Consider the following 12,521-nt stretch of genomic DNA (forward strand, 5'->3'; position numbering starts at 1 on the left):
ACAACACTTAATCTGTAATGCTGTGAACTACCTTTTTTTTTTTTTTTAATTACTTTTATTTAAGAGAACATATTTGAATGTAGACTTAGGATAGCATTGGTTTCCAAATTTAAAGGACAACTGTTTTTTCTCTTATTTTTACCTGGTAGAGTATTCTGGAGTCTATTAGGTGGCATAGTTCTAGTGATAGAATGTACTCAATTTTATGAGGTTCAAAACTAATTTAGTAGAACTGCACTGTAAAGGCTTATACAGACAGACAACCAACTGCCAAAAATAGCTCAGGCAACAGCAAACTACAAAACAAGAAGGGGGGAAGGTTTAATTTCTGTTACTTAGTAATCCCAAATTTAGTTTTAAGTGGGGAGTCATAATAGCCATAGTTGCTACAATTCTTTTTAGGAGTATCACTTTGATAAGGCATGTGTAACCTTCATGTCTGTGAATAAACTTTTTGCTGGTTTTAAATAACAGATACTGAAATCAAACTAAGCATCAAACAAGAAAATACGGATGTGTTTCTGGTGGGAAGCAAGGACACTGTTACACAGGAGGATTTGGAAGTATTTAAGCAGGCTCGAGAACTGTCACTGGAGGTAAGCATCATGTAGTATGAAACACATTTATTTCTGCAAATAAAAATTTATTTCACCTTTGTATGTCTTATTTATCTTGATTTTTAATGTATTCCTTCCGAATTAATGTCATGCTTGCTGTGAATTTAATTTGGGTGACACTGTATATACAGTTACATCCTCTTGGATAGGAGACAAAGCATCACACTGGAATGGGTCAGATGATAAGTGACACTTAGGGTAGATTTCAAAAGATAAACTTGAGCATTTTGGACACAGGGCTACCACTGATTAAGCATGGAGATTAAGCATAGCTGACATCCTGGTCAGCACTGAGAAGATGTTGGTCGGTAAGTGTTCCTGCTGATTTTCCTCTGCGGATAAAACAGCTGCTGTGAGAAGCTACCTCTTTCCCAGCAAATACTGTTTGGTAGGCAACTGGGTTTAGTGAGTTCATAAGTTCATTTTACCAAATGATTTAATGCACTTTGAATTTAAATAAGATAGACTTTTTTTTTCCAGTGCAAATATTTGAACTGAATCTGATTGAAACTGTTCTTACCAGCTGGTGGAGACTTGAGTTTTGGTTTGGAGGTTTTTTTGTTTGTTTTGGTTTTTCTCTGTCTATGAAATGAGCAGTGTGTTTGAGAACCTAGGTTAGAGAGGAGGTGCATGTAATATTTCAATGGCTGCTTTTTTTAAAATTGCGTCATAAATGAGTATGTCTTGCACTGTTTTCAGTAATGTAAGTCAATGTTTTTTCAGGTGTAGTGTACAAGAACTGACATTATCTGCTATGGGTCAATGAAGTGACCTTTTTATAGTCTTAATTCAGTGTTTTAACCAGCAAACTCAGACCAAAATCTTAAGTGGTAAGACTTGTAGAATTAATGGTGAAATTGCTTTTCCCTCCTGCCTTCTTCCTTTTTTATATTTCTCCAGCCCTTTAGAGTCTAGTAGTTGTCTTCTGATGAGCTCAACTTCAGTATGATAGCTGAGATTAGCGTGAGTTAATATACTGCTGTTAGAGGTAAATTCCAAGGACTCTAGAAGGGTTCTGCTGATGCCTTCTCCCTCACTTCGCAGTCCTGGGGTAAAGGTTGGACTTTATGATCTTAAAGGTCTTTTCCAACTTCGCGGATTCCATGATTCATTGTTTGGACAAAAGGACAACTTTGATTTTGAACCAGAACTGTAGAAAAGTCCTAGCACTAGGTGGTGCAGGAGAGAAAAACTGAAGCAGTTGTGCCTCTTTTGTGGCTGGGTCATGCACCATCTATTTGTATGCACTTGTAAGCACTGCTTTCTTAACTTCATGTTTAGTTTTATTGCACCTTGAAAGACATTTTTACTGTTTATATTTGGCTGTTTGCGAACTCTGTCCTCTGTCCAGGGTGGAAGAACTTAAGCAACCGATTTGAGTACTTCAGGTTTCTCACACCTTTACTGGGTGAAATTGATATAAAACTAACTTTCCTTTTACTTCTTCTATGACTAATGTTTTTCTTGTATTACACCTAACAGAAAATTGGGTGTAAAAACACTGGTGAAACAGGTGGGCGATACCCTTCAGTGATTGAGTTTGGAAAATATGAGATCCAGACCTGGTACTCTTCACCTTACCCACAGGAATATGCAAGGTACCAAGTTGTCAAGATTGCCATACATTGTTGGAGTTTTTACTAATGTGATAATTGCTATTTATTTTCTTTTGTAACTGTTTATAGTGTGCAACTATGAAAAATAAATACGCTTTTCTAATTATAAGTGAGAACAAGGATTTGTCTTACATAACTAGTTCTAAAGATGCATTAAAAGGCTGGTTTTCCTAGTCCTGCAGAAGTACAGTCTCTCGGTGTGTATTGGCATATGTGTTTGGGCTTTTGGGGAGGATTTGTTTTATTTGTTCATTCTGCTTGGGGTGCTTTGTTGTTTTGTTTTGTGGTTGTTTTTTTTTGTGGATAGATTTTTTGGGGTGGGTTTTGTTTTTGGGGGGTGGGGTGGGGGGGTTTTTGTATGTTTGGTGTTTTTAAGCTATTGCAACCAAACATGTCTAATTTCTGGCCATTTAGAGAAATGGATCGTCTGGAATTCGTTAAACTTCTTTTCCTAGGGATTAGGGAGAAGAATGAAAACATAAGATAAATAAAGCTAAAGTGAGCAAGTTGTGGCAAGAGCATCTTGTTTCTAGTCTTCTTTCCAGTCTTCTTTCCAGGGAGCACCTTGGAGTCAGGCAGAGAGCATGGACTAGTGTGTGTGCTCAGCAGATTTTTTGCTGACTTTTTTGCATGTGCTGAAAACAGATATTCTATGAATCTATTGGTTCTGTGGCACACATGGGAGATTTTCAGAACTGTATGATTATCAAGCTTTACTACTAGCAGGCAATCAAGCTATGCAGTCTGTTCCAAAATGACTTTGCATATTGTTCTTGTAAACTGCCTTTTCTCTTCACCTCTCTCATTCCTAGATGTTGCCATCTTTGTGTGGTGGGAATCAGAGACATTTTATGAAGTGGTAATAATAAAAATCAAGGGCCAAAAAAAAAGTGTATAGAGCATTTCTATTTCCTTTTGTTACGACTGGTTTATAGTGTTGATGTTTTCTCTCATTCACTTTAAACATACTATGAAAATGAGAGTTACCTGCTCCATCAAGTAAATTAATTTGAGAGAGGCATAATGATAGTTATTACTAGTAAGGGGCAGTGGTGGAGGTACTGTGGTTCTTTGCAGTGGATTACATCATGGAACAAACAGTTCAAACTACTTTTTATGTCACTGATAAACTTCCTTAGCATATGGGAGTAGTGTAACAATGGCTATGATCCCACTGTGATCCCAGGATGCACCAGTAGGTTCAGAGCAGATGAAGATTGTCCTCTGCTCTAAAACTTTGTGGGCTAATTAATTTCTCTAGCAGTCTTCCACTGCTTCAGTAATTTAAAAATGAAGGTAAAAAGCCATAAAATTCACTGAAAGGAGCAATTTCTGGTATGTAGAACACCTGTCAGCATTGTCTTCCACAGGGTACTACGTTCTGAGTAGTTTGAACTAAATTCTTCCTGGAGGATTACAATCATCGATGTTGCCTGTGTTGTGGAGATACGTTGAATACAAGCAAAATGCTTCCCAGCTTTTTGGATGGGCTTCTGTGTTCAAGTGAAGTGATAGTTTAGGTGGGGGTGAGGGGGTTACAACCCTAGTACAGCTTGCTATCCTACCCAAGTGTTTGGAAGACAGTGGAAAGAAAAATGGTCTCCTAGCCTTCCCCACATAAAAAATAAGGAAAATTAAAGAGAAGGAAATTGCCTGTATTCTGCTGTGTGCTTCTTTTGTCTTCGCTGGAAGGAGGAAGGTGAAATTTGAGGTATGATTCTAGTGTGCCTGCTTTGATGGAAGCCACAGAAAAGCTTAGGTGGAATGTGGACAGGGGAAAGTACCCGGAATCTACCAGAGGCTGGACCACAAAACGGCTCATTGCAGTCCAACTCTATAATACTAAGTTCACTGTGATTGAATCTTGTCTTCCTTTTCTTATGGCTGATGTATGTACGTTCAGTCATTCACCTTACTGTGATATTTACTGAAATGGAAGCAGTATTTGCTCATGGTACCTTGTATTTGAACAGGGGAGGGACTTTAACTTTGTGGTAGCCTTTTTATTTACAAAATTTAATGATTTTTTTATATAAAATATCTTTCTAATTTTTGTACAGATTACCAAAGCTTTACCTGTGTGAATTCTGTCTTAAATACATGAAAAGTAAAAACATTTTGCTGAGGCACTCAGAGAAATGTGGCTGGTTCCATCCACCAGCCAATGAAATCTACAGAAGAAATGACCTTTCAGTATTTGAGGTAGGTATATCACAAATCCCACATTTCTGAAGGTTTGTAGCTTAAAGACATTACAGATCAGTAGAACTAGTGAACTAGTGAAACCTGTAACATACTGAAATACTCCTTGGAAGATTCATCTTACACCTCAAAAACAAGTCCATCTTCTCTGTTCCTCCCTGCCATGTTCTTACACTATTCTTAATTTCTTTACTGGTATTTCATGCATTAGCCAGTCTCCGAGGATATTTGTATACCGTGCATCTTAGATGGGGACTGCGGTGGAAGTCCTTTGACTTAATTGCCTTTCCTTTCTCAGCAGAAGTACCTGTTGGCACCCATTAATTTCTGGCTTTTTTTGGGTATAGAGAGATATTAATCTTGCTTCCCATGTATAAAGGCAAGCAAAGTAGTTTTTGTGTATTGTTCTAAAAAGACATGTGCAGCTACTGCATCTGCATTCCTTTTGGATGCTAGAGAAACTTGCCCAGAAACATCCTGGTTGGGTGACAGAGATTCAGTCTGACTTTGGTCAGAACACATTGCCTTTAAGAAGTCCAGTGTTGAGCTTTGGAATGTGTTCTTTTATAATCTAAATTACTCTCTTGGGACATGACTTCTCTTTAAGTTTTTAAGGATTCATGCACAACAGAATTCTGTTTGAAGTCGCATACCTGCAGTTATTAAAGATATGCATCAACCTTCACATTACGGCTTATCAAGAGTTGTTACTTCTGTGTATAAGCAGAAAAGACTGCTGGGGTTAGTAGGATTTCTTTTGAGGCTGGTTTTCCAGCAGCAGTATTCAGATGTGTATACTGCTAACAACTTCATAATTGCAGGTATTATAGATTTACTTGAAACTTGTGTTTTCTTACTGTGTATATCTGTTGTGATTGGTCATTGCCCATTCAAACAGTGGTAGATGCAGTCCTGAAGCCTTTACTTAGAACAAGATCTTAATACACTGTTCAGTTGTTTGGTTTTGTGCTATTAGCAAAATAGCTGTCTGCATCAGGATTGCTTCCTTCCTGACTTTGGCAGTTTTCATAAAGATTATAGATCTGCCAGTGAAAGACTGAAATGGTAAACAACCTTAACTCTTTTCCTGTCAAGAAACGAAATTGCCTTAGTCAATCCAAAAGTAACTTGCATTTTCTCTATTAGCAGGTGTTAAGAACTGTGCAGCATACAATAGGCAAATCCTGCTTTCCAGTTTATTTTCATTAGTTGCTGCCAAGATGTAAATGAAAACTTCCTAAAAAATAAAATACAGCTCTGAGAAAGGGGGTTGGGGAGGTGGGGGATTGACGCAAAAAGCACATGGAAAAACAAGTTGCATGTGAAAGCAGTGTCTCAGTTCTATCTCCACTGCTTTATTCCTTTTATTTCCCATGCTTCATTAAGCATGTATGTTAAGACTTCTGAAATGAGGTGGGGCCTTTCTTTATTTTGGAGGTTAATATCAGTTGTTACTCTGGTAACTGTAGAAACTTAGTCATCAGTTGATGTTCTTCCTCACTGATGTTTTCAGGAATTATGTGTCCCATTTTGTGTTAGGCAGAATGAAGGCTTTGTGGTTTCCTTCATATTTGTTTTTGAGAGAAGTAGAAATGAGTTTGACATTTAAGACATGTACCTCTTCTCAGTGCATGACTGACATATTTGAGGGAAGACTTTGACATAGTTTACTGCTATGCTGTAGCCAAGAAACTTGTGACAGAAGTTTGCATTTGAACTTGCAGTCCCTTTTTGTTCTGTGTGTGGTTTCGGTTTTTGTTTTTTCTCTTTCATTTAAAACTGATGAGCAAGCTGTGTTTGCATGGAATTTAAGATAACTTTTTTTTTATTTTTAATTTTTTTTAATATTTCTCTAAAATGTTATTACTAAAAAAGAGAGCTTACAAAATTTGGGGTTTCAGGCTTGTGGCTTACTCAGTGATGCTTTCTATGTGCTTCATGTTTGCATTTAATTTGATAGTGTGAAAAGGAATAAAAACCATCTTGACAATGGAGTGAGTTGTATGAGAGCTTAACGTATTTGATAGGTTCTTGAGTCCTGTATGCAAGTTTATTCTGATGCCTTTAGGAGTAGCAGCTGTCCATTACATCTTTTTTCTTTAATCCAGATAATGCAGCTGTACTATTGAAGTCACCTTGAAATCCCTAAATATACCCAGAATACTGGGGTTTACTCAGATTTGTAACTCTAGGATTCTTACTAAAACCAAATTAGAATAGAATCTAGCTTCTTTTTCAGCATGCAAATTGCCTGTCTCTGTGAATGAAATACAGTTAGTGAGAAGAACTTCAGTGCAAGCAGACCTTTCCATTAAGAAGATTATTTCAAAAATGCTTTTGCCTTTGACTCAGTTTTCCCTTTCAGGGGGTAACTAGCTGATCTAGGAAATCTGCGTCTGTGTCTGGCTTTTCTGTAGCTATCTGAGTCACTGCTTGACTCTATACTTGTAACATAACTAGGCTAATTGTAGTACTTGGCCCGAAAACTTACTTCTCAATAGTGTTTTAGTCTGGCATAGAAATTTTGTCCTAATTTATCTAAAATGTTGCTGTGATTGATACATAATTGGCAACTCATTTATTGGCCTTATACTTTAAGGATTCAACTTAATACACTTCATTGTTTTGTAGGGATTTTTAGTTGTTGTATGCCACTGCCTTCTAGCAAACTGCACTTTAATGTAGTTTGAAGTAGTACTTTTTTGTTGTCTACCAGTCATATTCATTTTCATTCCAGGAATAAAGTGAAAGAGGTAAGTGTATCTTGAATGATTAAAAAGGTGATGCTATTTTGCTTAAAAAATATGGCTGCTCATGCAAAATGATTAGTACTAATGGGAGAATTCTATTTAACAAGAAGCTGGGGCTTTTCTGAACCTTAATGTGTTTTTTTGTGTGGGGTTTTTTTTTGTTTGTTTCTGTAAGACCATATTGTTTACATTTCCTTTCATGTTATGATTGACTAATAAGTTGTTTTGTCCTAATATGTTGGTGACACTGGAAATAACTGCATCTACCTTGCTTTCCAGGTTGATGGAAATGTGAGCAAAATTTATTGTCAGAATCTTTGTTTGTTAGCTAAGCTCTTTCTGGACCATAAAACCTTGTATTATGATGTTGAGCCATTCCTCTTCTATGTCCTTACAAAAAATGACGAGAAAGGCTGCCATTTAGTTGGATATTTCTCCAAGGTAAAAAAACCCATATGATTGTTTTAAACATTTGTCATTTCCAATCTGCAAAATACTTGTGCCAATAGCAAAGAAAAAATACTCAGGAGCCTGATACCTCTATAAATCTCAAAGATAATGTGCATTGTCTCAACTACACTCATACTTTTTTCTGTCACAGACTGATGCAAATTGAGAAACTGTATGTGCAGTCAGCCACATGCACTGGGGGAGGTTAGTGGTTTGGGCTTTTTTTGTTTGGTTTTGTTTGTTCCCAGAATGTGTTGGGGTTTGTTTAAAATGCTATCTTTTTCCTCCCTCTACCATTTTTGCAATACTATTTCAAGTCTAAAATCTAAAAGGACTAGGTATTTGAAACATTGACGTGTTGTCATGGTTTTACTCCTAGCAGTTCTAGCTGCCTACTTAGACATAAATGGCCAGCTATGTTCATATCATGTATAGTCTGGTCTAATGCAGTTAGTCATTGCGCTGAACATAAGAATGCACTGCTTAACTTGATGTTGGATATCTTCTTTAGAGTCTGTGTCTATTGGTTCTGGTTGAATTTTAAAGCAATAGATAGCTGTTATGGACAAAACCAATGTTTATGTGGACTGTCTTGACAGATCAAAAATAATGCTAAAGTATAAGTAGCTATACCTGCAACAGGCAAAGCTTCAATTACTGCCCATAATTTGTTCATAAGAAACATGTTGAATTGATACAGTTACTTAGGAGTTCAGTATTTCTTGTCCCTAGTATCACCAGCTTCTAGCAGCTCTATAATTTTCTTTCTTAAAGAAGTGGTTTGTATGAAGATACTATTCTGAAGAATTTTGAAAGTCTCATCGGAGTACCTGATTATTATACAGTGATCTCTTTGGGGTCTGACCAGTTCCTTCTGAGATATAGACCTTGCTGGGATTAAAGTAACTTAGATGCTTAGGCACAATTTGCATTGTCTTTTATGTCAGTCAGAAGTTCTTGTGGAATACAAACATGTCAACTCTGATATAGGCAAGTATTCTCTATATTTATTTAAGATACTGCAGGTGTTAAGGTGAATCGCTCTTTCAGCAAGGATGCATTTTCTTCGTTCACTTCATCTCTGTTGCTTTTGACTGGTCTGTTTGTAACATCTGATGATCATGAATGTTTTAGCTACCAAAAATTAGGGGGTGGGGGAGAAACCCAGACTCACCTCATCTCAAATTATGCACTGAATGCTCTGGCTTTTTTTCCGTTATTGCATCCTGGCAGTGTATTTGTAGACCTTGTAATAGCAGCAGTCTTAAAGAAAGTCCCTACAGAAAAAATAACTCGCCATACTGTAGAAACTAAGAAACCTTGTGAAAACACAGCTTCGGTATCTGCTGTCACAGCTGGAGAAATGTTTGGAAATGAACATAGTGGCGTGTGGTCCTGTCGGTGCAGTCACTGGTCTGGTGTCATCTTATGTGTGGAGGCTGAAGTGATAGGTGGTGTCTTAAGCTATACATGTGCTTGCCACAACTTCCTGCTATTTACGAGTTACGCTCTCTTTGATGTTTTGTTGATTTATTTGGTCTCCCTTAAAACTAGGGAGTTTTAAGGGAGCTGAGTTTTTCTGGAGTGTGTGTGTAATCTTTCAAAGGTAACAAGGCTTTGAGGCTCTTCCTTTTCATCAGCAAATCTGAAAGATCCTCTAACCTTATTGTTGTTAGAACAGCTTCCTAGTTTAGATTATTACTTCTGTTGTCTTAAACAATCAGTGCAGTATTTGTCTCCATTGTCCGTATGTTACATGACTTCATTCTGTCTCAAGGAGCTCTGGCTTCTCATCATTCTTCATTGATTTGGATCCATGAGAGAAGTCTTCAGCTCTGAAAGAGTCAGTATGCTTCAGGTGTTAGTTTTACGAGCATAGGGTTTCTCCCCTTCACCCTGTCCCCATATTAATTCAGAGAGACAAAATAAAGATGGAAACCAGTAGGCACTGTAGCAGTTGCTGTGAAAATACAACTTCACCATGTGTATGGATACTATTTTCCACTTTTATATCCTTGACAGGATTGTCAAGGGAAGCGTAAAAATATTGCACTTTTCTTCCCATCCTCCTCCTTTACAACACACAAACTTCATTATGCTGTTCAGACAATGTATTTAATTTTTAAGATGCTGAGTAGTTAACTAATTAAAAATATTCTGAAGGGTAAGTTTGATCCTTCGTTCTTATAATTAAACACTAACATGGCATTATTTGACTTTGGTACTGATCCCCTTGCATCTGTTCACCTTATTGGATATTTTACAAGGACAGTGGCAGGTGCAGGCAATTGCCCACTTCAGCAGTGCTTTGACATACTTGATCTGTTTCTCCTTCCCCCAGGAAAAGCTTTGCCAGCAGAAGTACAATGTCTCCTGCATAATGATCATGCCCCAATACCAAAGGCAAGGATTTGGAAGGTTTCTCATTGATTTCAGTAAGTGAAGTGTTTTATTTACACTTGTGATCCAAGGAGCTGATGGCTGTTATGAGAAATTGAAACATATGAAACTTTATTTAACTCGCTTTGTTTTTATCAATAGATAATGGATTTCTGTGTTTATACTTACATAGGATAGAAAAGCTCCCTGAAGTGAAAAACTTGCTGCTGCTCTGTTACTGTACTCAGGGAAATAGAGAATGGATCTCGTGGCAGTAATACTGCCTCACAAAGCTATTACCCTGAATGAATTGTCTAAATTACTTTCCATTTTGCCTTGCTCATTAGTATAAGAGGTGGCAATTATTTGTGATTATAGCTAAGAAGGTGTTAATCCAAGGCATTCTCTACATCCTAGTAGTGCTAACTAATATTTTTTTAGCTAGAAATACCTGTTTTAACTGAAAAATTTCTACATAGAAGGAATATGTTTTGGTTTTTGTCTTGAAGTTCATCACTTTCTTAGTGGAAATCGTTACCAAAAAAAAGTGTAGGTGCTCATAGCTGTGTATGTACTTGCTGCTTTATTTTGCTGAGTTGTCTGACCCTTATAAGGCTTCAGGCACACTTGTTTAAATATAGATTTGTTATTCCCTAAATCTTCAAGCTGCAATGAACCTTCAAACAAACTGTCTGAGGGGACTTTGCAATACTGCTAAATCCAACTTTCTACTGTAATTTAGAGGGAGAATGATAAGGAATTAGTGTATATTGTATGTGGTCAGTTTTCACTATTACTTTTGGCTTTTTTTAAAGCGCTGTAGAATTGCATGACTATAGAAGTAGTTAAGATACTAGGATTCCTGCCCTGACGTATGTGCAAGAAAGTTGAAATGCAAATAATACATCGTTGTATAACAGCAGGACAAAGACAGTTTGTAACTGCAGTGTTTTAAGAGTTCTGTGTCTTGTAGTATTCTACCCAACATGACAACACTAGAGTTTGTACAAGACTTAGGATGTCTCATCATTGTATGGCTTCTTAAACAGTCTTCACTATACCCATATGAGTTAGGTAAGGATGCCAGTTAAACCCCACCATTGAAATATAGCCATCACTGGAGTGGAACACAACAGCTGTTCCATTGTGCACCTTCTGCAGCCTTTTAGGAAAGGCAGTAAGTACCACTGCATATTTCTGGAACTGTAAAGTGAACTTAAAGCTTACTTAGTTAGAAATTGGCCCTGTTTTAAGATTACCGTCTCTTTTTTCAAAAGGAGATGGGCAGTTTACTGGGCACAACTGGTAAGTACATCTAGGCTTTTTCATTGTTACTCTGTGGTGTCTTTCAAAAAAAGCATGCTCAATAAATGATATTCTGGTTAAGTTTGTGGTAGTTATGTCTGCATCTGCAAAGCTGATGGCACAACTGTGACACCTGTGGATTCCAGGAGGTCTGGATATGGGTATGCCGTGTTTCTCTGGATCTGTGCTCTGTTGCTGTGCCGTGATACATAAGTTGGAAAACTCAGTAGGGTGTTTCTGTCCCTCATATCCTTCTTGAAAAATCTGGAAGCATATCAAATTGTTTGAATCATTAGGATTTCTGTGATAACTTGCAACATGACCTTGTAGTATCCTTAGTTTGAAGCTTATCTGGTGCTACTCTTACTCCTTTTCTCTTTGCAGATGTGTTTATATCACAGGTACAGGCTGCAGCTGTATACATGCTGGGCATAGTCCAGAGACCAGCTTTAGCTTCTACTTTAGCTGACAGACTGCCCACTTCATGAGCGCACAGTCCTTCAACATTTTTCTACAATATTTTCCCTTTGTTTTCTGGGCAGATGTTCCCTTAACTAACTGGGAGTCAGACTATTTCAGTTCCAACAGAATGAAGAACCAAAAGGTGACTGAGAAAGTCTAGCATTGTAGTGAGAGGGAGGTGCAAACTAAATAAAGGGTAGTAAGAGAACTGTGTGTGGGTGTTTTTTTCCCTACATGTAGAAAGTGAGGTGAAGCTTCAAGGCTTGTTTTCCTGGGGTGTATTTATATCCTTTTGCAGGAAGGAAGCTGAATGCCACGAAATGGGGCAACCATAGCTTCATCTGGATTAGTGAGCCAAAATCTGTCTTCACACAAAAAAACACTTCAAAATTAATTATTTAATGTTTTCTTGGAATTTGATTTGTGTTTCTATTTCCTGTATTGTAACTGACTGACTACCATCCTTGCACTTCACCCTGTGTCTGTTCAGTTGTGGTCTTCTGAGAATAAGGTGCTCTGAGAGGCCTGAGATGGGCTATAACAAAACCCTAGTTACTATTGTAAACTTAACCAGAACAAGTTTATCATAGCTTAAAAACTTTTTTGCCAGTAACACTATCTAGATTGTCATGTTCTCATAAAGTTATCAGAAGATAAATTTTATGCTCTGAATGTTAAGTCTTTATTTGGTATGCATGTAAAGTTCTCTGTTTTGAATTCCGTGAAGCAGTCACTGGCAC

The 12,521-nt window shown here is 37.4% G+C and overlaps 2 protein-coding genes across 6 annotated transcripts in view; one reads left to right on the top strand and one right to left on the bottom strand.

Moving 5' to 3' along the window:
* The window catches only part of KAT6B (lysine acetyltransferase 6B), a 111,463-nt gene that overhangs the window by 70,199 nt on the left and 28,743 nt on the right, over positions 1-12,521 (top strand). For all 5 annotated transcript variants that reach the window (XM_065670665.1, XM_065670664.1, XM_065670666.1 and 2 more), the window contains 5 exons: positions 475-596; positions 2,100-2,215; positions 4,294-4,435; positions 7,465-7,626; positions 9,977-10,070. In XM_065670665.1, coding sequence (XP_065526737.1) covers positions 475-596; positions 2,100-2,215; positions 4,294-4,435; positions 7,465-7,626; positions 9,977-10,070 — 636 coding nt within the window. The remainder of the gene's footprint in view (positions 1-474; positions 597-2,099; positions 2,216-4,293; positions 4,436-7,464; positions 7,627-9,976; positions 10,071-12,521) is intronic.
* Positions 1-12,521, bottom strand: part of DUSP13B (dual specificity phosphatase 13B) — a 140,824-nt gene that overhangs the window by 2,873 nt on the left and 125,430 nt on the right. The gene's annotated exons all lie outside the window — the stretch shown is intronic.

Source organism: Lathamus discolor, chromosome 3 (assembly GCF_037157495.1).
Source record: "Lathamus discolor isolate bLatDis1 chromosome 3, bLatDis1.hap1, whole genome shotgun sequence".
Taxonomy (NCBI): Eukaryota; Metazoa; Chordata; class Aves; order Psittaciformes; family Psittacidae; genus Lathamus; species Lathamus discolor.